The sequence below is a fragment of the Lepidochelys kempii genome, chromosome 2, assembly GCF_965140265.1.
Source record: "Lepidochelys kempii isolate rLepKem1 chromosome 2, rLepKem1.hap2, whole genome shotgun sequence".
Classification (NCBI taxonomy): domain Eukaryota; kingdom Metazoa; phylum Chordata; order Testudines; family Cheloniidae; genus Lepidochelys; species Lepidochelys kempii.
The window spans coordinates 214,382,374-214,408,345 of NC_133257.1; the positions used below are offsets into that span (position 1 = coordinate 214,382,374).

At 41.3% G+C, this 25,972-nt stretch overlaps 1 protein-coding gene across 5 annotated transcripts in view; it reads left to right on the plus strand.

Annotated features, from left to right (window-relative positions):
• CRPPA (CDP-L-ribitol pyrophosphorylase A) overlaps window positions 1-25,972 on the plus strand; it is a 201,659-nt gene that overhangs the window by 85,627 nt on the left and 90,060 nt on the right. For all 5 annotated transcript variants that reach the window (XM_073333802.1, XM_073333800.1, XM_073333801.1 and 2 more), the window contains exon 5: window positions 18,767-18,812. In XM_073333802.1, coding sequence (XP_073189903.1) covers window positions 18,767-18,812 — 46 coding nt within the window. The remainder of the gene's footprint in view (window positions 1-18,766; window positions 18,813-25,972) is intronic.

Genomic DNA, 25,972 nt, shown 5'->3' on the forward strand with positions numbered 1-25,972 from the left:
TGGAGGCTTTTTTTTTTCTTTTTGCTGCAGGTGATAAACTGTGGCTATGTGACATACATGATGTGACTGAAACACTATCATTGGCAGATAACTCTGAAACTATAAGAGATGGTGGTGATCTTGAAGGTGGATAGTCTTCAGAATCCTGTATGTTGAGGATGGATTCTCCTAAACAAAATAAGTCAATGCAGTTATTTAATTATTATTACCATACTGCTTATTTAGTATTACTCATTGCATTCACTGACACTCAGTACTACTTTAAAGGTGAAATTGTAAAAGGAAGATCCGCGTATTTCATCTATTTATTTTTTATCACAACTGCATCTAAAATCATAGTATCATAGAGTAACAACTATATTTTTTGCTCAAACATGAGAATTCAAAAATAGTCGAGAAGGAAGACCGGCAGTCCTTAAGAAAGAAGTCTGAAATAAAAATGTTTACCAACCTGAAAATCCTGCATGTTCAGACATGTTCCTTTGATCATCTTCAACGCAGCTTCCTCCTGAGAAGGAACACTTCTCATGATGTTGTTTCATTCGGGCAACCAGGCCTTGCATTTTTTTCTTGCACTCTTTGCATTTTGCATGCATGCCTGTCTTACCCACAGGTAGAGAAACTTCATTCAAATAATCCCAAACTGGGTCTCTCTTACGGCCTGCTGCCATTATAGCTTTTCTCTTCTAGTGAGAGAATGGAATGGTAGATCTCAAATCAATGAAGGCTACACTCAGAAAGGCCTCAAGACTCCTGGAATATGCTGCTCAAAGTGTTTCACTTTTGTTTCTTTTGCCTGTCCCTCCCTTCTCACATTTATCTCCAGGCTGCTTCTCCTTGTCCAGATCTATTCTGCCCCCAACAATCTTCTATTCATTGAACTTTTTTGAAGCTTTGCACTTTTAGAGAGAGGTAAGGGATTGACTTTGTGTACACAAATTTGCAGAGGGACAATAGGGTTGAGGTCTGTTATTTATTTAATTATTTATTTAAACACATTTTTGCTGTTAACAAGCATGTTATCTTTGGAGACACAAATCCACAGTTTGAGAACTGCAAAACTAAGCATCTCTGATGGTATCTTCTAGACTGAGCACTGAGTCCCATTGGGTAGATAGAAAGATTAACCTAAATAATCTATACAGAAGCCCCTGGAATCCCATAAGATTGGGTCCCTAATCCATGAACTCATTTACAAAACTTTTCTTAAAAACGTTACATGAATATATTGTCTCATACTATAGAATTAGAATTTATAATCCCTATTCCATTATGAGATATCTTTGAGCTATAATGTATCTATCTTTAGATAGGTTTTTTCCCCAAAACTCATTTTATATAAAAAAAAAAAAATCCATTTTATTTATTTATTTATTTATTTATTTAAATCATTGATTTTTACCTACCCTGCTTTAAATGTCAGTGCTAATATCTGGCTTCATTTTACAATTTCTACTACATTTCACTGTAAAGACAAGCTCTGATTGTAAGCTTTTTATGGTGATTTTTTCCAAAACAATTCTTATTATGGTCCACCCTACAATGACCCAGGGTATGTCTACACTACGAAATCAGGTCGAATTTATAGAAGTCGTTTTTTTAGAAATCGGTTTTATATATTCGAGTGTCTGTGTCCCCACAGAAAATGCTCTAAGTGCAGTAACTCGGTGGAGTGCTTCCACAGTATCGAGGCTAGCGTCGACTTCCGGAGCGTTGCACTGTGGGTGGCTATCCCACAGTTCCTGCAGTCTCCGCTGCCCATTGGAATTCTGGGTTGAGATCCCAATGCCTGATGGGGCTAAAACATTGTCGCGGGTGGTTCTGGGTACATATCGTCAGGCCCCCATTCCCTCCCTCCCTCCCTCCGTGAAAGCAAGGGCAGACAATCGTTTCACGCCTTTTTTCCTGAGTTACCTATGCAGACGCCATACCACGGCAAGCGTGGAGCCCGCTCAGGTAGCAGTCACAGTATGTCTCCTGGGTGCTGGCAGACACGGTACTGCATTGCTACACAGTAGCAGCAACCCATTGCCTTCTGGCAGCAGACGGTACAATATGACTGGTAGCCGTCATCGTCATGTCCGAGGTGCTCCTGGCCACGTCGGCCGGGAGCGCCTGGACAGATATGGGCGCAGGGACTAAGTTTGGAGTGACTTGACCAGGTCATTCTCTTTAGTCCTGCCGTCAGTCATATTGAACCGTCTTATGGTGAGCAGGCAGGCAATACGGATTGCTAGCAGTCGTACTGTACCATCTTCTGCCGAGCAGCCATGAGATGTGGATGGCATGCAGTCCTTCTGCACTGTCTGCTGCCAGCCAAAGATGTAAAAGATAGATGGAGTGGATCAAAACAAGAAATAGACCAGATTTGTTTTGTACTCATTTGCTTCCCCCCCCCGTCTAGGGGACTCATTCCTCTAGGTCACACTGCAGTCACTCACAGAGAAGGTGCAGCAAGGTAAATCTAGCCATGTATCAATCAGAGGCCAGACTAACCTCATTGTTCCAATAAGAACAATAACTTAGGTGCACCATTTCTTATTGGAACCCTCTGTGAAGTCCTGCCTGAAATACTCCTTGATGTAAAGCCACCCCCTTTGTTGATTTTAGCTCCCTGAAGCCAACCCGCCACATTTGAGCTTCAGCCCTGTCTTCAGCCCTCCACTTACTCTCTTCAGCCTGCCACCTCTCCTCCCGGTCATTTTGTGTTTTCCTGCACTCTGACATTATTTGCCTCCACGCATTCGTCTGTGCTCTGTCAGTGTGGGAGGACAGCATGAGCTCAGAGAACATTTCATCACGAGTGCGTTTTTTTTTTCTTTCTAAGCTTCACTAGCCTCTGGGAAGGAGAAGATCCTGTGATCATTGAAACACATGCAGCTGGTGGAGAAAAAAAAAGGGACAGCGGTGTTTAAAAAGACACATTTTATAAAACAGTCGCTACACTCTTTCAGGGTAAACCTTGCTGTTAACATTACATACATAGCACATGTGCTTTCGTTACAAGGTCGCATTTTTCCTCCCCCTACCGCATGGCTACCCCCTCAACCCTCCCCCCTCCCCGTGGCTAACAGCGGGGAACATTTCTGTTCAGCCACAGGTAAGCAGCCCAGCAGGAACGGACTCCTCTGAGTGTCCCCTGAAGAAAAGCACCCTATTTCAACCAGGTGACCATGAATGATATCTCACTCTCCGGAGGATAACACAGAGAGATAAAGAACGGATGTTGTTTGAACGCCAGCAAACATACACTGCAATGTTTTGTACAATGATTCCCGAGTACGTGTTACTGGCCTGGAGTGGTAAAGTGTCCTACCATGGAGGACCCAATAAGGCTGCCCTCTCCAGAAACCTTTTGCAAAGGCTTTGGGAGTACATCCAGGAGAGCCGCAAATGCCAGGGCAAAGTAATCCTTTCACATGCTTGCTTTTAAACCATGTATAGTATTTTAAAAGGTACACTCACCAGAGGTCCCTTCTCCGCCTGCTGGGTCCAGGAAGCAGCCTTGGGTGGGTTCAGGGGGTACTGACTCCAGGTCCAGGGTGAGAAACAGTTCCTGGCTGTCGGGAAAACCGGTTTCTCCGCTTGCTTGCTGTGAACTATCTACAACCTCATCATCATCATCTTCTTCGTCCCCAAATCTGCTTCCGTGTTGCCTCCATCTCCATTGAAGGAGTCAAACAACACAGCTGGGGTAGTGGTGGCTGAACCCCCTAAAATGGCATGCAGCTCAACATAGAAGCGGCATGTTTGGGGCTCTACCTGGAGTGGCCGCTCGCCTCTCTGGTTTTCTGGTAGGCTTGCCTCAGCTCCTTAAGTTTCATGCGGCACTTCTTCGGGTCCGTGTTATGGCCTCTGTCCTTCATGCCCTGGGAGATTTTGACAAAGGTTTTGGCATTTCGAAAACTGGAACGGAGTTCTGATAGCACGGATTCCTCTCCCCATACAGCGATCAGATCCCATACCTGCTGTTCAGTCCATGCTGGAGCTCTTTTGCGATTCTGGGACTCCATCATGGTCCCCTCTGCTGATGAGCTCTGCATGGTCACCTGCAGCTTGCCACGCTGGCCAAACAGGAAATGAGATTCAAAAGTTCGCGGTTCTTTTCCTGTCTACCTGGCCAGTGCATCTGAGTGGAGAGTGCTGTCCAGAGCGGTCACAATGGAGCACTCTGGGATAGCTCCCGGAGGCCAATACCGTTGAATTGTGTCCACAGTACCCCAAATTCGACCCGGTAAGGCCGATTTAAGCGCTAATCCACTTGTCAGGGGTGGAGTAAGGAAACTGATTTTAAGAGCCCTTTAAGTCGAAATAAAGGGCTTCATCGTGTGGACGGGTGCAGGTTTACATCGATTTAACGCTGCTAAATTCGACCTAAAGTCCTAGTGTAGACCAGGGCCCAGAAACTTTGAAGCCCAAAAGTCTCCTGATTTTTTAATTAATTAATTAATGTATTGAGAACCCCTGACAAATTTCTGGCTTTGTTGGAGGCTTTTGCCTCAAGTGAAGGGAAACTCAACAGAGGTGCTGTGTTGAAGTGAGGTTGCTCTACTGACTCATAAAAAATAGAGATGTTCATTAGTGATATTCAACTAAATTTTCTCCACCCCTGAAAGGAGTAGAATGCACCTAAAGGAGTACAGAGATGGGGTAAGGTGGCAGGCAGAAAATGTATATGGCACTGATATACAATAAGATAAAAATCAGAACAGTACTAACAAACAGGAAAGAGTCTTGGTAACAATGGAGCCAGGAAGGTCTTAGAAAGCCATAGATGCAAAACCACAATGAACCATTAGCCATAATGAGGATGGAGGACATTCAAAGGCAGAGAGCCCCCACAGCTAATGAACAGAAACCACATCAGGACTGTTGGGAAACAAAGGAAGAGACTGTAAAGGAGAAAAGACAGAGTATGGTCTTTGCTTGCGGAAGTGTCTTATGGGAAGAATGAATTGACAGAAGCAATTCCAGGAGACAGAGGGCTGTTGGGATTGTTACAACAGAATGTTGGATCATATTAAAGAAGTTCTGTATTAAAATCACAAATGAGTTTGGTTCCCCAGAGTTTAAATTCCAGGGTATTACTAATTAAGAGGTCTCTTGGTTTTTGGTACTGTTTCTCTCCCTCTATGTATGAAACTTGCAAGCTGCTAATTGTGTTAGTACATTCTAAGACAGAGTCTGTTCTCAAAGCAATTCACAGAGAGAGAGACTCAAAGCAATACTCTAACAACAGAAACAGCACCCAGAGACTCCCCACCCTTTTGTTGTATTAACCATTGTGATTAAAATAGAGATAGAGGATGTATGTGGATGGATGCTTGGTGTGGATAATAACTGAATGATCAGGGAGGTGCCAGCCTAAGAATCCAGTGTCCATCGGCTGAAGGAGGCGTCAAGTGGAAATAACCAGAGGACCCCACCCGGAGGGCAGACTGGAATCCACCCAACAGCCTCAAGAATGGGAGAACCAAAGAACAAGATAACATCTTGGAGCCGTCAGGAATGTGCTATCTGCTGATTGATTCAGCAACAGCATGATGAAGCAATTCCCATAGACTGGCATAGGAAGAAATTCCTATAAAAATAGACTCTAAAAAGTGAGAACTTTGGGGTCTGATTCTGCAAACCAACTTCCAGGAGCATCAGATGAGCATCTGACAAGGCCCTGCTCCCTCCTCATGTCCAGGCCACCTGGCCAGTGGCTTGGCATGAGCAACTCTAAGGCTGGTAACTATGATAACAACCTTGCAGAACCTGTGTGTGTATGTTTGTATGAATGAATGTGTGAATAAATATGAGATTGAATGGAATGTTATAACTATAACTAACTGCTTACTATGATTCTTTCTGTATTCACAATAAATGTGGTATTTTGCCTTTTTCCCTTTAATAAGATCCTGCTGGTTTTTATTTTATTGGTACAACAAGAAAAACAGACTAACCTGCGTTGAGGAAGAAGAGTGTAAGCATGTTAGGAATGAGAGTATGAGGAACACATTGCTACAGAGTCTGTGGAATTGATGGTCATATCTTGACACCAAAGAGCTCTGAAAATAGATTTTCTTGCTAGAAATAGAAATGCCCTCTTTCTAGGTAAGTCTTGAGATCTCTTTGGTATTCTCATACTTCTCAATCTGTGCACTGTCTTCAGCACTGTCAATTACTTCCTCTTTTCAGAAATTTCCTCTGCTACTAGATTCAGAGACTGTGCTCACTTGGTTCTTTTCCCTTTGAATGTATCTTGTCTTCTCCCTCTTTCTGTAGGAGTCCCTTAGTGCTGTGTCTTCTTCCTCTAGATTTTATTCCTGGTTGACTTCAGTACGTGCATCAGCTTTCTTTGCTGTCTTTATGTTGAGACTTCCATATCTACCTTTCCAGCCTGACCTTTACCCTTTCAGAGTGTCTCTGACTGTCTGTTCAACATCTGTTCCTGGAAGTCAGCTGCCAACCCAAACTCAAAATTACTAAAACTCAAAGTCCTCATCTTTCCTCTTCTCTTTAATAAAATAGGCAACTTGCCATCCCCTCCGACCCTAAGGCTTGTTGGCCAAATTTTTTCTTTTTACTTTACTCTTGCCTTCTTTCCCTACATCAGTTCTGTACCTGAAAATGTGCTGATATTTTTTTCTGAAGTGCCCTCAAATGCATCTGTTCTTTTTTGTTTCCACCACCAAAACCCTCCCCTGTGCCCTGATCATCTACAGCAATCTCTCTGTGACCTCCTGACTCTTGCTTCACTCCCTCTTCAGTCTATCAAAAATGCAGTTGTAAAGAGTATCTCTCACTCACCAGTCCAGTCATGTCCAGATGCTGCTCTTCTGGTCTTTTCAGTAGTATTCCTTTGTAGCAAACTAAAGCTCTTTTCCTCCCCTTCATTGCTCCTGCATATCACTCTGCTCTCTGGTTAGGGGTTTGTCTGGTGCTTTTTTTTTGCACTCTTGAACACAGATTTCCAAAGTACTAGGCTTGCTTCCTAACAACAGAACCCTGCTTTCTCTCCCTCACTGGTCTTAGGATAATGGAACCACAAAGGTGCTGTGAAGCTACTTTTGCCTCTCCACCTCTGGCAATGCTCCAAGTGCAGCACATGGATGGTTATCTCTGGGAGGTGATACCTCTTTGCATTACTTAGGGAGGTTGTGGAATCTCCTTTGAAGTTTTTAAGGTCAGGCTTGACAAAGCGTTGGCTGGGATGATTTAGTTGAGGATTGGTCCTGCTTTGAGTAGGGGGTTGGACTAGATGAGCTCCTGAGGTCCCTTCCAACCCTGATATTCTATGATTCTCTGGAGACACAAATCCACAGTTTGAGAACTGCAAAACTAAGCGTCTCTGATGGTATCTTCTAGACTGAGCACTGAGTCCCATTGGGTAGATAGAATGATTAACCTAAATAATCTATACAGAAGCCCCTGAAACCCATAAGATTGGGTCCCTAATCCATGAACTATTGGAACTCATTTACAAACTTTTCTTAAACATTACATTAATATATTGTCTTATATGATAGAATTAGAATTTATAATCCCTGTTCCATGATGCGATATCTGAGCTATAATGTATCTTAATTAAAACTATTTGTAGATAAGTTTTCTCCTCAAAAAGCTTTTTATCAAAAAAATCCGATTTTAAATAAAAAAAAAATATTCTTAAATTTTTTTTTAAGTAATTGATTTTTATCCATCCTGCACATGGGTTGCTTTTTGGAGGTTTCCTTGCAACCATAAAGATTAAAGATTTAGGTTTTTTTAAAATGAAATCTGAGAATCTGGAGAACAAGATGACGTCTTAAAAGAGGTGATGGCATGGTGTACTTGTTCTTCTGAGTCACCAACTTGCGTCCTGTGTACTTTACAGGGACCTTTTAACATCCAAGTTGATTGACTTGTTAGAAACCACTCTACAAACTTAATAGTGATACTTTGTTGTCTGTTGATACTCCAATGAGTCTTATGTTGTCATCTTATGATTTCCACCGAAACCATCTTCATAGTAAACATAATTATTACTTTGGTGTTTTTTGATCATTCTGTATCCTTTTGTTTAAGTTCCCCCATTTTCTTTTAGCACCTCAGTTATTGTTCTCCTGCTCTGATATGTGGGTTTTAGTGGAGGGTGTATCAAGCATGCCTTGCACTGCATTCAGTAAGATCTGAAACTTCTTGATTGAGGTCTCTTCAGACCCTTATTTTATTGTGAAATCCACTGTTTACCATGTCTGATGATGACTGTAGATCCTTCGCTATTGTCAAGGTTGGTGTGGATTCAGATGCCCAAGACTGTGCCCCTCCAGCTTAAAGATATTATTGTTGGTTTGCGGTTAGTGAAGCATTATTCCTCAAGACTTTTCTTCTCTCAGAGTAGCTATTGTATTTTTGTAGCATGAAATTTTTCAACAGTCTATTATTTTAGGATTCATAAGTACATTGCTAGGTCTGGAGCCAGTTCAAAACACATCATCCATCTTGCACAGTAAATTTCCACTCAACGTTATTTCTAATAAGACAGTAGTAAGTCTTAGATGAAGAGGTGATGTATTGAACCTTCAGCACTACTTGTACAACGCTATCATTTTTAGAGCAGAATTTAAGACATTCCTTATGCATTGACTGCATAAAACAAAAAATTTTAAAATAATTTTTTGGGAGAATATTTTTTCAGAAGCACAAAATCTCTACCATCTATTTTCTTATTCATCCTCCCTAAAGAACAGATTCTGCCATGCTTCTTCATATTGAAAAGTACCTTATTCCTTGAGTCAACACCCCTGTTTTCAGTGGGATTACTTGTAAAGTAAGGTACTACTCACTGTAAGAGTGACAGAATATGGCCCTGAATGTTCATTCAATCCGTTTTATAACATTTCCAGATATCACTAATGCCTCTAGCAGGGGAGTTGAAGTCTTCAGGCTCAAATCTGCATTGTGCTCATCATCTTGCAGAATTGTCCTCAGCTATATATTAAGCTCTACATTAGCTTGTTACACACAGTGAATGTATAAAGTATTATGGTTACTGGCTTTTCTGTGAAGCTTTTTGGTGCTTTGATGAGTTATGCTACACGTGCCAAGAACTGATATGTCTCCAGAGAGATCAACATCAGTCTTCTTATTTCCAACAGAGGAAAAGAACTCCACTCTAATGAAGAAGAACTGACACAGTAATGATGCTTCAAAAGTTTCTTGAAATTTCAGAGAATCTGGAATAGAATATCTTCAACCTATTGTCTCTTATTTGATGGTAAACAGTTTTTAAAGTAATTAAAAATGCTGAGGCAGTCTCTCTCTCTCTCTCTCTCTCTCTCTCTCTCTCTCTCTCTCTCTCTCAACTGCATATATTTTTTGTGGAGGTTTCTACGTCCTTAGTAAGCCACAATCCATCAACTGATAGTCCTTCAGAACACCTTTCTTTTGCCCATAATCTTCATAGATTCATAGATTCATAGATATTTAGGTCAGAAGGGACCATTATGATCATCTAGTCTGACCTCCTGCACAATGCAGGCCACAGAATTTCACCCACCACTCCTAAAAAAGACCTCACACCTATATCTGTGCTATTGAAGTCCTCAAATTGTAGTTTGAAGACCTCAAGGAGCAGAGAATCCTCCAGCAAGTGACCCGTGCCCCATGCTACAGAGGAAGGCGAAAAACCTCCAGGGCCTTCCAATCTGCCCTGGAGGAAAATTCCTTCCCGACCCCAAATATGGCGATCAGCTAAACCCTGAGCATATGGGCAAGATTCATCAGCCAGATACTACAGAAAATTCTTTCCCGGGTAACTTGGATCTTACCCCATCTAAAAACCCATCACAGGCCATTAGGCCTATTTACCATGAATATTTAATTACCAAAACCATGTTATCCCATCATACCATCTCCTCCATAAACTTATCGAGTTTAATCTTAAAGCAAGATAGATCTTTTGCCCCCACTACTTCCCTCGGAAGGCTATTCCAAAACTTCACTCCTCTGATGGTTAGAAACCTTCGTCTAATTTCTAATCTAAATTTCCTAGTGGCCAGTTTATATCCATTTGTTCTTGTGTCCACATTGGTACTGAGTTTAAATAATTCCTCTCCCTCTCTGGTATTTATCCCTCTGATATATTTATAGAGAGCAATCATATCTCCCCTCAACCTTCTTTTAGTTAGGCTAAACAAGCCAAGCTCCCTGAGTCTCCTTTCATAAGACAAGTTTTCCATTCCTCGGATCATCCTAGTAGCCCTTCTCTGTACCTGTTCCAGTTTGAATTCATCCTTCTTAAACATGGGAGACCAGAACTGCACACAGTATTCCAGGTGAGGTCTCACCAGTGCCTTATATAACGGTACTAAAACCTCCTTATCCCTACTGGAAATACCTCTCCTGATGCATCCCAAGACGACATTAGCTTTTTTCACAGCCATATCACATTGGCAGCTCATAGTCATCCTATGATCAACCAATACTCCAAGGTCCTTTTCCTCCTCCGTTACTTCTAGTTGATGCGTCCCTAGCTTATAACTAAAATTCTTGTTATTAATCCCTAAATGCATGACCTTACACTTCTCACTATTAAATTTCATCCTATTCCTATTACTCCAGTTTACAAGGTCATCCAGATCCTCCTGTAGGGTATCCCTGTCCTTCTCTAAATTAGCAATACCTCCCAGCTTTGTATCATCTGCAAACTTTATTAGCACACTCCCACTTTTTGTGCCCAGGTCAGTAATAAAAAGATTAAATAAGATTGGTCCCAAAACTGATCCTTGAGGAACTCCACTGGTAACCTCCCTCCAACTTGACAGTTCACCTTTCAGTAGGACCCGTTGTAGTCTCCCCTTTAACCAATTCCCTATCCACCTTTCAATTTTCCTATTGATGCCCATCTTATCCAATTTAACTAATAATTCCCCATGTGGCACAGTATCAAACGCCTTACTAAAATCTAAGTAAATTAGATCCACTGCGTTTCCTTTATCTAAAAAATCTGTTACTCTCTCAAAGAAGGAGATCAGGTTGGTTTGGCACGATCTACCTTTTGTAAAACCATGTTGTATTTTGTCCCATTTACCATTGACTTCAATGTCCTTAACTACCTTCTCCTTCAAAATTTTTTCCAAGACCTTGCATACTACAGATGTCAAACTAACAGGCCTGTAATTACTTGGATCACTTTTTTCCCCTTTCTTAAAAATAGGAACTATGTTAGCAATTCTCCAATCATACGGTACAACCCCTGAGTTTACAGATTCATTAAAAATTCTTGCTAATGGGCTTGCAATTTCTTGTGCCAATTCTTTTAATATTCTTGGATGAAGATTATCTGGGCCCCCCGATTTAGTCCCATTAAGCTGTTTGAGTTTCGCTTCTACCTCAGACATGGTGATGTCTACCTCCATATCCTCATTCCCATTTATCATGCTACCATTATCCCTAAGATCCTCTTTAGTCTTATTAAAGACTGAGGCAAAGTATTTGTTTAGATATTGGGCCATGCCTAGATTATCCTTGACCTCCACTCCATCCTCAGTTTTTAGCGGTCCCACTTCTTCTTTCTTTGTTTTCTTCCTATTTATATGACTATAGAACCTTTTACTATTGGTTTTAATTCCCTTTGCAAGGTCCAACTCTACTTGACTTTTAGCCTGTCTCACTTTATCCCTACATATTCTGACCTCAATAAGGTAGCTTTCCTTACTAATCCCTCCCTTCTTCCACTCCCTATATGCTTTCTGCTTTTTCTTAATTACCTCTCTAAGATGCTTGCTCATCCAGCTTGGTCTACAACTCCTGCCTATGAATTTTTTCCCCTTTCTTGGGATGCAGGCTTCCGATAGCTTCTGCAGCTTTAATTTAAAATAATCCCAGGCCTCCTCTACCTTTAAACCCATAAATTCTTCAGTATCTACCTTTGGATTCTGTCTGACAGAAATTGTCCTTTTTCCATTCACTGAATTCTTTCCAAGGTATTTGTAGTAGTGTGGGCCAATCTCAAGGTACTCACCCAAAGGCTGCTACACTAAACAGATGCTACTAACACAGAGAGGTCCATTAGTAAGCCATCTCTTCCATCCCACCTCTTGATCAGGGTGACTGAATCTAAAAGCCCTGTCTTAGGAAGATTCCTTATCTGATGTTGCCTCAAAGCAGTTCTGCCATCTTGCCACCACCCTTTAATTATTTGGAATACTATCTGCAGCCTATTAAGTATGGCTTAATCTGATGCAATCACAGAAAAGGTGATTTTTATATGCATATTACTGTTCCTTTTAATTACTTCAGGTCGTTTCACCTAACTGTTCTCTACATCATGATTGCTTATGTTTAATAACTACTCTTGGCAGCGCTTTTAAGTGTGAGCACTGCCTTTTTGCTATCTTTGTTCTATGAATGCGTTATGTATTAATTTTATTTTCAAGTTTGTAACATACTCATTTTTGGAGTGAGAATCATTCATAAAGCTTTGGTCTTAACTATCTTGAGCAATTTAGTATCATCTGCAAACTTTGCCACCTCGCTGTTTACCCCTTTCTCCAGATCATTTATGAATAAGATTGGTCCTAGGACTGACCCTTGGGGAACACCACTAGTTACCCCTCTCCATTCTGAAAATTTACCATTTATTCCTAACCTCCGTTCCCTGTCTTTTAACCAGTTCTCAATCCATGAAAGTATCTTCCCTCTTGTCCCATGACAACTTAATTTACATTAGAGCCTTTGGTAAGGGACCTTGTCAAAGGCTTTCTGGAAATCCTACACTATGTCCACTGGATCCCCCTTGTCCACATGTTTGTTGACCCCTTCAACGAACTCTAATAGATTAGAATCATAGAATATCAGGGTTGGAAGGGACCCCAGAAGGTCATCTAGTCCAACCCCCTGCTCGAAGCAGGACCAATTCCCAGTTAAATCATCCCAGCCAGGGCTTTGTCAAGCCTGACGTTAAAAACCTCTAAGGAAGGAGATTCTACCACCTCCCTAGGTAACGCATTCCAGTGTTTCACCACCCTCTTAGTGAAAAAGTTTTTCCTAATATCCAATCTAAACCTCCCCCACTGCAACTTGAGACCATTACTCCTCGTTCTGTCATCTGCTACCATTGAGAACAGTCTAGAGCCATCCTCTTTGGAACCCCCTTTCAGGTAGTTGAAAGCAGCTATCAAATCCCCCCTCATTCTTCTCTTCTGCAGGCTAAACAATCCCAGCTCCCTCAGCCTCTCCTCATAACTCATGTGTTCCAGTCCCCTAATAATTTTTGTTGCCCTTCGCTGGACTCTCTCCAATTTATCCACATCCTTCTTGAAGTGTGGGGCCCAAAACTGGACACAGTACTCCAGATGAGGCCTCACCAATGTCGAATAGAGGGGAACGATCACGTCCCTCAATCTGCTCGCTATGCCCCTACTTATACATCCCAAAATGCCATTGGCCTTCTTGGCAACAAGGGCACACTGCTGACTCATATCCAGCTTCTCGTCCACTGTCCCCCCTAGGTCCTTTTCCGCAGAACTGCTGCCTAGCCATTCGGTTCCTAGTCTGTAGCTGTGCATTGGGTTCTTCCGTCCTAAGTGCAGGACCCTGCACTTATCCTTATTGAACCTCATCAGATTTCTTTTGGCCCAATCCTCCAATTTGTCTAGGTCCTTCTGTATCCTATCCCTCCCCTCCAGCGTATCTACCACTCCTCCCAGTTTAGTATCATCCGCAAATTTGCTGAGAGTGCAATCCACACCATCCTCCAGATCATTTATGAAGATATTGAACAAAACCGGCCCCAGGACCGACCCTTGGGGCACTCCACTTGATACCGGCTGCCAACTAGACATGGACCCATTGATCACTACCCGTTGAGCCCGACAATCTAGCCAGCTTTCTACCCACCTTATAGTGCATTCATCCAGCCCATACTTCCTTAACTTGTTGACAAGAATACTGTGGGAGACCGTGTCAAAAGCTTTGCTAAAGTCAAGAAACAATACATCCACTGCTTTCCCTTCATCCACAGAACCAGTAATCTCATCATAAAAGGCGATTAGATTAGTCAGGCATGACCTTCCCTTGGTGAATCCATGCTGGCTGTTCCTGATCACTTTCCTCTCATGCAAGTGCTTCAGGATTGATTCTTTGAGGACCTGCTCCATGATTTTTCCAGGGACTGAGGTGAGGCTGACTGGCCTGTAGTTCCCAGGATCCTCCTTCTTCCCTTTTTTAAAGATTGGCACTACATTAGCCTTTTTCCAGTCATCCGGGACTTCCCCGGTTCGCCACGAGTTTTCAAAGATAATTGGCAATGGCTCTGCAATCACAGCCGCCAATTCCTTCAGCACTCTCGGATGCAACTCGTCCGGCCCCATGGACTTGTGCACGTCCAGCTTTTCTAAATAGTCCCTAACCACCTCTATCTCCACAGAGGGCTGGCCATCTCTTCCCCATTTTGTGATGCCCAGCGCAGCAGTCTGGGAGCTGACCTTGTTAGTGAAAACAGAGGCAAAAAAAGCATTGAGTACATTAGCTTTTTCCACATCCTCTGTCACTAGGTTGCCTCCCTCATTCAGTAAGGGGCCCACACATTCCTTGGCTTTCTTCTTGTTGCCAACATACCTGAAGAAACCCTTCTTGTTACTCTTGACATCTCTGGTTAGCTGCAGCTCCAGGTGCGATTTGGCCCTCCTGATAACATTCCTACATGCCCGAGCAATATTTTTATGCTCTTCCCTGGTCATAAGTCCAACCTTCCACTTCTTGTAAGCTTCTTTTTTATGTTTAAGATCCGCTAGGATTTCACCATTAAGCCAAGCTGGTCGCCTGCCATATTTACTATTCTTTCGACTCATCGGGATGGTTTGTCCCTGTAACCTCAACAGGGATTCCTTGAAATACAGCCAGATCTCCTGGACTCCTTTCCCCTTCAAGTTAGTCCCACAGGGGATCCTGGCCATCCGTTCCCTGAGGGAGTCGAAGTCTGCTTTCCTGAAGTCCAGGGTCCGTATCCTGCTGCTTACCTTTCTTCCCTGCGTCAGGATCCTGAACTCAACCAACTCATGGTCGCTGCCTCCCAGATTCCCATCCACTTTTGCTTCCCCCACTAATTCTACCCGGTTTGTGAGCAGCAGGTCAAGAAAAGCGCCCCCCCCAGTTGGCTCCTCTAGCACTTGCGCCAGGAAATTGTCCCCTACGCTTTCCAAAAACTTCCTATGATTAGTAAGACATGATTTCCCTTTACAGAAACCATATTGACTTTTGCCCAACAATTTATGTTCTTCTATGTGTCTGACAATTTTATTCTTTACTATGGTTTCAACTAATTTGCCTGGCACGGACATTAGACTTACTCGTCTGTAATTGCCAGGATCACCTCGAGAGCCCTGTAACAGGATCCATGACCCACCCCTCTTCCTGGGACCCGCTTGCTGCCCCAATAAGGCTCAGATAGGCTTCAGGGTTGTGCAGCACCTGTGTCTTTATTTACATAAGGTTCTCCCACCACCAGCGTCTATCTGTATACAAGCCCTGCAGGATTAGTCACATCCTTTACAGGCAGAGTCAGCCTTCAGCTAGGAGGCCTCCAGTTCCCTCCCTCCCTCCCTCCCTCCCTCACTGACTGACTGACTGACTTCTCTCTGGCTTTCCCCCGGGGCATCTGGCTCCCTCCCAGCCTTTATAGCCCTTGGCTTGTCAGGCCAGCAGGTGTTGCCAATCCTCAGGCCAGCATCAGGCCTTTTCCATCAGCCCCAATCTGTTTCCCCTGATTGGAGCTGACTGGACAGAGGCTTATTAGGTGCTTTTGCACCAGCACCCTGCTACAAGTCCTTTTTAAATATTGGCGTTACATTAGCTATCTTCCAGTCATTCCAGGTCATGTTTTCTAAACCTTTTATCATCTTTGTTTCTGTCCTCTGGACTCTCTCCAATTTGTCTACATCTTTCCTAAAGTGTGGGGCCCATAATTGGACACAGTACTGCAGCTGAGGTCTCACCAGTGCCTAGTAGAGCAGGACAATAACCTCCCATAACTTACATACGACACTACTTGTTAATATATACCCCAGAATTATATTTTTTTTTCACAGCTGCATCATATTGTTGTCTCATATTCAGCTTGTGATCCACTATAACTCCCTGGTCCTTTTCAGCAGTACTACAACCTAGTCTAGATTATGAAAATCCCAGTATGAAATCACAGTGAAATATCTGGAGCAGGGGTAGGCAACCGCCCTACGCTACCAGCACTCCCAGCTACCTTCGAGACACCACTGACTTCCTGAGGAAACTTCAATCCATCGGTGATCTTCCTGATAACACCATCCTGGCCACTATGGATGTAGAAGCCCTCTACACCAACATTCCACACAAAGATGGACTACAAGCCGTCAAGAACACTATCCCCGATAATGTCACGGCTAACCTGGTGGCTGAACTTTGTGACTTTGTCCTTACCCATAACTACTTCACGTTTGGGGACAATGTATACCTTCAGATCAGCGGCACTGCTATGGGTACCCGCATGGCCCCACAGTATGCCAACATTTTTATGGCTGATTTAGAACAACGCTTCCTCAGCTCTCGTCCCCTAAATCCCCTACTCTACTTGCGCTATATTGATGACATCTTCATCATCTGGACCCATGGAAAAGAAGCCCTTGAGGAATTCCACCATGATTTCAACAATTTCCATCCCACCACCAACCTCAGCCTGGTCCAGTCCACACAAGAGATCCACTTCCTGGACACTACAGTGCTAATAAACAATGGTCACATAAACACCACCCTATACCGGAAACCTACTGACCGCTATTCCTACCTGCATGCCTCCAGCTTTCACCCTGACCACACCACACGATCCATCGTCTACAGCCAAGCTCTGCGATACAACCGCATTTGCTCCAACCCCTCAGACAGAGACAAACACCTACAAGATCTCTGTCAAGCTTTCTTACAACTACAGTACCCACCTGCAGAAGTAAAGAAACAGATTGATAGAGCCAGAAGAGTTCCCAGAAGTTACCTACTACAGGACAGGCCTAACAAAGAAAATAACAGAACGCCACTAGCCGTCACCTTCAGCCCCCAACTAAAACCCCTCCAACGCATTATTAAGGATCTACAACCTATCCTAAAGGATGACCCAACACTCTCACAAATCTTGGGAGACAGGCCAGTCCTTGCCTACAGACAGCCCCGCAACCTGAAGCAAATACTCACCAACAACCACATACCACACAACAGAACCACTAACCCAGGAACTTATCCTTGCAACAAAGCCCGTTGCCAATTGTGCCCACATATCTATTCAGGGGACACCATCACAGGGCCTAATAACATCAGCCACACTATCAGAGGCTCGTTCACCTGCACATCCACCAATGTGATATATGCCATCATGTGCCAGCAATGCCCCTCTGCCATGTACATTGGTCAAACTGGACAGTCTCTACGTAAAAGAATAAATGGACACAAATCAGATGTCAAGAATTATAACATTCATAAACCAGTCGGAGAACACTTCAATCTCTCTGGTCACGCAATCACAGACATGAAGGTCGCTATCTTAAAACAAAAAAACTTCAAATCCAGACTCCAGCGAGAAACTGCTGAATTGGAATTCATTTGCAAATTGGATACTATTAATTTAGGCTTAAATAGAGACTGGGAGTGGCTAAGTCATTATGCAAGGTAGCCTGTTTCCTCTTGTTTTTTCCTACCCCTCCCCCACCCCAGATGTTCTGGTTTAACTTGGATTTAAACTTGAAGAGTGGTCAGTTTGGATGAGCTATTACCAGCAGGAGAGTGAGTTTGTGTCTGTATGGGGGTGGGGGGGATGTGAGAAAACCAGGATTTGTGCAGGAAATAGCCCAACTTGATTGTCATGCACATTGTGTAAAGAGTTGTCACTTTGGATGGGCTATCACCAGCAGGAGAGTGAATTTGTGTGGGGGGGGTGGAGGGTGAGAAAACCTGGATTTGTGCTGGAAATGGCCCACCTGATGATCACTTTAGATAAGCTATTACCAGCAGGACAGTGGGGTGGGAGGAGGTATTGGTTCATATTCTCTGTGTATATATAAAGTCTGCTGCAGTTTCCACGATATGCATCTGATGAAGTGAGCTGTAGCTCACGAAAGCTTATGCTCTAATAAATTGGTTCGTCTCTAAGGTGCCACAAGTCCTGCTTTTCTTTTTGCGAATACAGACTAACACGGCTGTTACTCTGAAACCTGATTTTCAGTGGCACTCATACTGCCCGGCTCCTGGCCACTGGTCCAGGGGGGCTCTGCACTTTAATTTAATTTTAAATGAATCTTCTTAACATTTTTAAAACCTTATTTACTTTACATACAACAATAGTTTAGTTATATATTATAGACTTATAGAAAGAGACCTTTTAAAAATGTTAAAATGTATTACTGGTACGCGAAACCTTAAATTAGAGTGAATAAATGAAGACTTGGCACATCACTTCTGAAAGGTTACTGACCCCTGATCTAGAGGATAACAAGCTTGTTAAGGCTCCCTAAAGAGTTACAAAACGTGATAGTTTTAAATTATCTTGAAACAGATCTAAATATTTAACGAAAAAGTGTGATTCTATAACATGTCTTGTGATTTTTGTAACTTATGTTCTCACATTTGCCAGTAGTATTTACTATAATTAAGAAATTGACTATATCATTTGTTTGTGGTATTTTCAAACGTAAAGAATTGCCTCCAGGGCACTATTTTATTGGTTTTACATTCCTTCCTGCTCTGTTAAATCTAATGAGGTTTATCTGTCCTTTAGGTGACCTACAAGTGGGATCTGTATGCTGCTGAATCAGTTATTAAGGGTATGTGTTTGTCTTTGTGACCATCAGTTGTATAATTCTCAAATCAAACCCAGAATTTAGTCTGAGACTGTTTTAAATTTATCACCAGAAGAAACAATAACCATACAACTGCTTTGGTTAGTTCTTTTAAAAATACCAACTTTATGTTATTTATTATTTATATAATTGTAATGTTTGTATATATTTTACTCATATGTGTAAAGATTAAAGAATATTTAGACTATAAAGAAAATGTGGAATATTTGTGATTTAGAGGTGAAAATGTTGTAAAAAGATAAGGCTATTTATTATACTAACAAGACAGTTAATTTATAACCGTTCTCTATTGAGTACACACAAAGGTCAGTTTAAAATTTATGCAATTTTGGCACATATTTTTGTATATTTAGTGCTTTATACTGTGCAGACTTATTCCAAAACATTATTCGTAGTACAAATTGCCCTGGTTGACTCTTCTACGATTACTGTATTTTTCCCCCTCTTTCTTGCCACTAATATTTAAAGAGAAACTGACAGGTAACATTTAGTGAAACTCAGATTTTGTAAAAACAAGAATTTGAAAAATCTAAGTCCATTAGGAATGGTTCCACAAATTTTGTTTAAAAGTGTGTTTTTGAAAAACAAATAACAATGTTTGGTTTATGGGTAAAATACTGCTGCACTGTATTAGTGCATGAGAACTCTAACGTGAAATTAACTGGAATTTGTGACCTGGTAAAATCAGGAAGAAGATCAGATAATATAACTTGATAACAATACTCCTTTTAATTCCTGAATTTGGCTAGGTATTATGTTTATGCTTATACCATAAATTCAGAGATAGAAAGTAATAAAAATGAGGTTTCTATGCTAATAAAAATGCAAAAATTAACCAGATGATATAATACTGAAAAGTAATTAGATTTTTTTTTTTCAGTTTGAATAATATAGGTCCAAATCCCACAAGCCCTTGTGCATGTGCTTAACTTTAAGTACATGAGTATGCTCACAGACTTTAGCAGGAGTTCTCATATGCTTGCAGTTAAGAACATATGTGTTTGGGGGATCAAAGTTAAACTGGGGCAATAAACTGGTAACAGAACAGTAGTTAAGGATTATATACTCAGTGATCACATCTTCAGCTGGCATAAGGTGGCAGAGTTTCATTGATGTGAATGGAGCTATGCCAATTTATGCCAGCTGAGAAGCTAGCCACAGACAGGTCCAAGCCCTCCATGAGAGGAATTCACATTAAAATCAATAGAGTGTGTATAGTACGGGGCTCATGATTTTTACCTTAACATGTTTTGTTTTGATACTGAATTTATAAATGTCCACTTAACAAAGCACCATTTTATTTTGTCACTCAAACTTGTTGAGCCCATCCAAGGCTGATCTGCGTGCTCAAACTGACATAAATAATTTAAGTGCTTAGACATGCCAAGAGTAACTTAGCTGGACTAGATTTACATAAACAATACAATCAGTCCAAAACCGTACTTAATTTAATAGGCTGACCATATCTTGGCTAAAGGATCAATATTTAGTTTTAAAAACCCACCCATACCCAAGTCTCTATATATGTTTTTCTCATTTTCCACTCCTCCTGCACCATTTCACCCTTAACTATCCCATCTATCACAAACGTAAATGGCAATTTATCCAGTAACTATTACCTTAAATTATTTCTTCATTTTTACTGCCTTTAACATAATTTTAAAGTGACCTATGCTTTATTTTTTGCATTGCACATGTAGGGCTCTCATGTTGTACTGCATCAATGGGGTTACTTTTGTGACTAAGAGCTACTAGTTTGAGTGAGGGTTTTCAAGATCTACCAACGTTTTGTATGTTTCAAAGTTTTTTTAATACAGTTAAAAGTATAACCCTATTGAATTATAAAAGATAGCATTAATTTTCTTTCAGCGACTTTTGTGATGTTTTGTGATTTATGGGTAAAGAATATTTAATAATTTTGTGCTAAATCATGGCTTTACCATAAGCCCAGAGTAAGAGGCAGCACACTGTTGAGCAACCCGGAAGGAGACTATGATTTTCTGTGGTTTCTCCATTTTCTGTGGCTCTTCTGGGAGGGAGCAAACAGCACCTGATCCAGATCCAGTGCAACGCACACCACCTGACACACTGGTGCAGCTTTGCTGTCATGCACATCAGGGACGGGAGCCTCTTATGGTGTAGTGGCTCTTCAGAGCCTGTTTCCCCTTTCCTGCTGCTACTCAAGCTACAGGTAGTTGGTGCCTCCTTAGTCCTTTAGGCCCCTGTTCAAAACAGGCCAACATTTACGTACACACTAAAAGTTCTGTAGTGCACGTTGTCTGTCACAGATGACATCCTTGACCTTTAAGCAATACTAATGCTTTTCTTTTAACTCAGGCAGTAAGGAAATCCATTTAAGTTACAGCATTTAATCCATTTAAGTTAAATTATGTGCGTTCTGATGAGAATAATTTGGAGAAGTCTTCACTTTCTGACTACAGATGGTATCTTTTTGCTTTGAGTTATAATCTTGGATAAACAAATCTTTAAAGAGTTTATTCTTTATGAGCCAAAATGTCAAATTTATAGTTATGGCTATGCACAGCTTGGCTAAGGAATAGTTTTCTTTTTACTACCTTTTTCCAGTGATGATCTCATGGACTTTCTGAACAATGACTTATTTTGCTATTTTATTTATTACAGGATACTCTTGCATTTCTATCATTTTTCTTTGATTAATTGCCTAATTGTAATTTAATATAATTAAATAAAAGAAAAATTGTTGTAAAGATAAGTACTTGGCTGTAGAATAGTGTGTGAAAGAAGTCACAATTCATCATCTGACAGTAATTAGGTGACTTATTCCTTAGTCATCCACATTACAAATGTAATTCTACCTATGCAAGAAAAGCTAACAAGTCCCAAATGCTTCAGAAGAGCAGAACTAGGTTTTCAGCTGCTGGCTAAATGAGACCTGATGAAAGACAAATTCAAGCCCACTAAACTGAACTCTGATGTAGGTAAGGACAACACAAATATAACTTTCATTTTCAGTGCAGTGCAATATATAAACAGCTTCATGAGTCACTATCTTCTGAAACTGTTTTCTTAAAACATACTTATTTATTTTCTCACTTCCTTAAGTCACAAAACCCCAGCACCATTCATTTTATAAACAGTAACAATGCTTTTCTTTAGTTCAGCAGGTATGAACTTGCAGAGTATGCAGACAAGGTGGCACATGTCTATTTTTTAATAGCCTATCAGTAAGGAAACCTCGTCTTGTAGTCAGGCTGACTCATTTGGAAATGAGATCTGGATAATACAAAATATCCTAAAAAATCTCTATTAGGATTACTGCCCCTAGGGTAAGTATCTTTGAACTCGAGTTCAAACATGTAAACTTTAAGTAGCTTATCAACAAGAATTTTGTAATTTAGAGCCTGAACTTTTTTAATGAGCAGAGCCCTGCTTCTGTAACTACTTTAACATGCGTGCTTATCAATGTGCACATGCAGACTGGGCATTCTGCATGCATAGTTGGCTGGATAGACACCTGCTTATCCATGTGTGGGGACAAATCCCAATTTTGGAGGCAAGTACAAATGTAGTGACAGACTTTCAGCCTCAGTTTATGGAAATCAGGAATTCCATATTATATGGAGAGCACATGTGAAAGGTTCTGAAAAACACTTCTGTGAGTTCCATGTTTATCAAAGGGCATATGTAGATAATGCAGGATTTTCAGTCAGGGCTAGGAAGGCAGTCCAGACCCTAACCAATGGCATGTTTCCACTATGTGGCAATGGGTGCCCATAATAATCAGTGCTGAATGGAAGTAAACTCTTCCTTCTCTGCCACCACAAATATTGCTCCCTCCCTTCTTTATATGCTAATGATAGTATGCACAGTGTTGAGTTTGATAGTTGTTTTTGTGTTTGTGTTTGTTCAGTGGGCAATCATAGGTTTAGTAAGGTTTGTTGTGTTCTATGGAGCTTTGAAGAAAGTTTATACCCACAGACTGGACACCTAATGGCGGTCAATCCCCACCCCCTCACCTCCCATGTCTGCACAGATAGAAATCCTTCTTCCATGAGAAAGTGATAGCTTGGAAGTTCTGCAGGATAAACCATATCAAGTTTCCAGAGTAGTTTATCGACTCTTGTATGCTTTTCTGTGGTAAGGGACAGTAGAACCATAAGAAATTAGCTTGACATGTTGCAGCCACAGCATGGACATTCTGTTGAATTCACTGAAGAATTGAGGTAGAACACAGGTCAACTAAACTAAACAGGTGCTTATAAAGGACAAGCATTTCAGTGATGGCTTGAGGGGGCCATGTCATGCAAATATTTTACAAAAGGAAGTGTGTGTGTGTGTGTGTGTGTGTAATTAAAAAAATGTTATGCTTAAAAGCTGACGACTGCTGTTTGCAATTAATTTTCTAGGACCTTGATAAGGTATTAATCTCCGTTCAGGTAATGAAGCCAAAAAAAAAAAACCTTATAGATTTTTTTGTTTGTTTGTAGATTTGCAAGAATCTGACTAGTTTTTTTACCAACTTTACCTTTATGCTTGACTTAGGCATTGCTCAAATGATAGCATGCCGTGGGTTGTGTGTGTATACATAATAATATATATATACACGCACACATTTAATTTAAAAGATTGGGTATAATTCTAGAGAGGAGGCGATGAGAGATGTCACTGAATAATCTGATCTGAAGCATTCTATGGATTACAGTACCTCAGCACAAAATGGTCCGGTTAAGAACGAAGTCTCAGTTTTAACCTAGATTTTTTTGCTTTTGTAGATTTCTTGACTTTGTAGATTATTTAATTTTTCCCTCCTTTTTAATTTTTCAGACTTCAGATACCTCAGTCTGCAGGCTATAATTTCCATAATTTTTTCACACTTTCCTAAACACTTCACAAGATGTTCTTTCAAGTTTCTGAAAGCATCATTTTTTAGTGAAAACAGATTTCATATATTTTCACAGCAAGTTTTAAAAATAAATCTGTATCAATTCTATTTGCCCTGAAGTTAATTGAACACTGAATGATCTTAAATGCCTAATATGCTGCATTACATACTGTTCCAGCATGAACTATGAATTCTCGTAATGTTGATATGTCTATGGCAGTGAAACTAGGAAGTTTGCAGCTCAGATTTCTCAGTATTTGGGTAATACAAACAAAAGTCGCTGTTAATTCCTCTTTGCAGGGAAGGGGAAATTCTCATTCTTGATATGTTTAAACACTCCTGTATAAATACAGGTGTATTAATGTGAATTCTTATTTTACTTACAGTTACTGTTAGAAGAATGTGAGAGTGGAACTACCCTTTATTTTGAGTGAATCATACATTTGTATACAATTTTTTTACTATTTTATTCAGTTCCATCCCTAATACATTGTAGACAGGTGAATCATAGTGCTGCAAATTTGTTTTCTTTGCATTTATAATGATACCTTTGTACTGTACTTTGTAGCTTTCACAGTTTAGGGAAACTGCACCTGTATTGTTTCCCTATGGTCCACCAAGGGCATGCACTTTTAGGCTTTTGTCTCCCAGACATTACCTCTCTTGGGCGGAGACCCGTGTCTCTCTCCCTCCTGACTGGAGTTTTTCCTACCCACATTGTGATATCCCCAGCAAGCCAGACTGCCTAAAAGGCCATCATCTGCATTTAGCTTTCTCTCCAGAGGCTATGTCCAGTATATTGCCTGCAGTTATAAGTTACCACACAGCTACTTATAAGCAAGCACATTTATTCTTAAGGTGAAAATATTATAGAGAAAACATATGAAAAACAATAGGTGTCAGTCTTTCAAAATGCATAAGTCATTTTTTCCTGTGGTTACAAGTTCATAACTGTCTCAGAATCAGAACAACCAGGAATAGTTCAGTCTTTCCTTTATACAGCTTGGGCCTTTGAGCTGGGCCTCTTGTAATAGGCGATCAGCAGACACAGCCCCACTCCTCAGGATGTAGCTTCAAAAGACTGAGTTTTTGCATAACCAGAGGTGAGGAATTTGCATTCACCTCTCCCTAAATATTGCTCAGGAAAACCCAGTAGTTTTTGTTTCAAAAGTCCATTGTTGCCTGGCACATTGTTCAATATAGTCCTTTGAAACGCCAGGTGTCACATATGTCATATATTCCCCATCAAGAGATTACATACAGTCCAGGCCCACATTAATGACTGCACTGCATTTAAGGAGGGATGAGCAGTTTCGATTAAGGACAGCAACACCAACTGGATCCAGTGGGACATACCTCATCACACACTGTGGTTGGAGTGGATGACGCCAAGGAGTTCACACAGACAGTGGCTTGTTCATACCACAGCAAGCTCGGGAGGGGCCTGAGTCACATAATAATATTTGCTGGGGATTTAATGATGGTGGTTGTTTTGGCAGCACCTGTAAATTCAGGCACGTTTGTAAGGCATGTTTTGGGACCCATTCAGCCTGTTCTTGCCAGAGCGGTAAGGGATGATCACAAGGAGGAAACAGGACTGGGAGTGGCTCAAGGGCCAACTGCAGGTCTGGCTTGGTTGGAGCAGGGTCTGGGACACAGAACGCAAGCTGGGGAGGGGGACAAACTGGGGGCAGTGCAATGCACACTGGCACCGACGCTAGTTAGGCTGGAGGTATTAAGGGTTCTCCTATGGGATTACCCTAACAAGGCAGATGAGGCATATTTGTGGGAGGGGTTTACTGTGGGATTTCGGATCCCCTTTGTGAGGAGTAGGACTCATGTGATGTCAAAAAAATTAAAGTCAGTAACTGGGATGGAACATATTGTTGAACAGAAGATTACACAGGAATTAAAGGAGGGCAGGGTGGCTGGGCCATTTGACCAATTACCTATAGAAAACTTGAGGATTTCCCCCCTGAGTTTGGTCTTTTTTGAGGGACAATTTTATTGTGACAAGGCTATGCCCATGGGCTGTGCGGTATCCTGTTCAGCATTTGAAAAATGTAGTACAATGTTGCACTGGACAGTGGTGCGGGCAGTGGGACCATGCCAAGCAGTGCATTATTTGGATGATTTTTTGTTTGCAGGACGAACTGGGTCAAATGACTGTGTTCACCTATTGGACACATTTCAGGTCCTGGCTAAACAGTTGGGGGGTACCCCTAGTGGAAGAAAAAACAGACTACATTGACCTACGTGG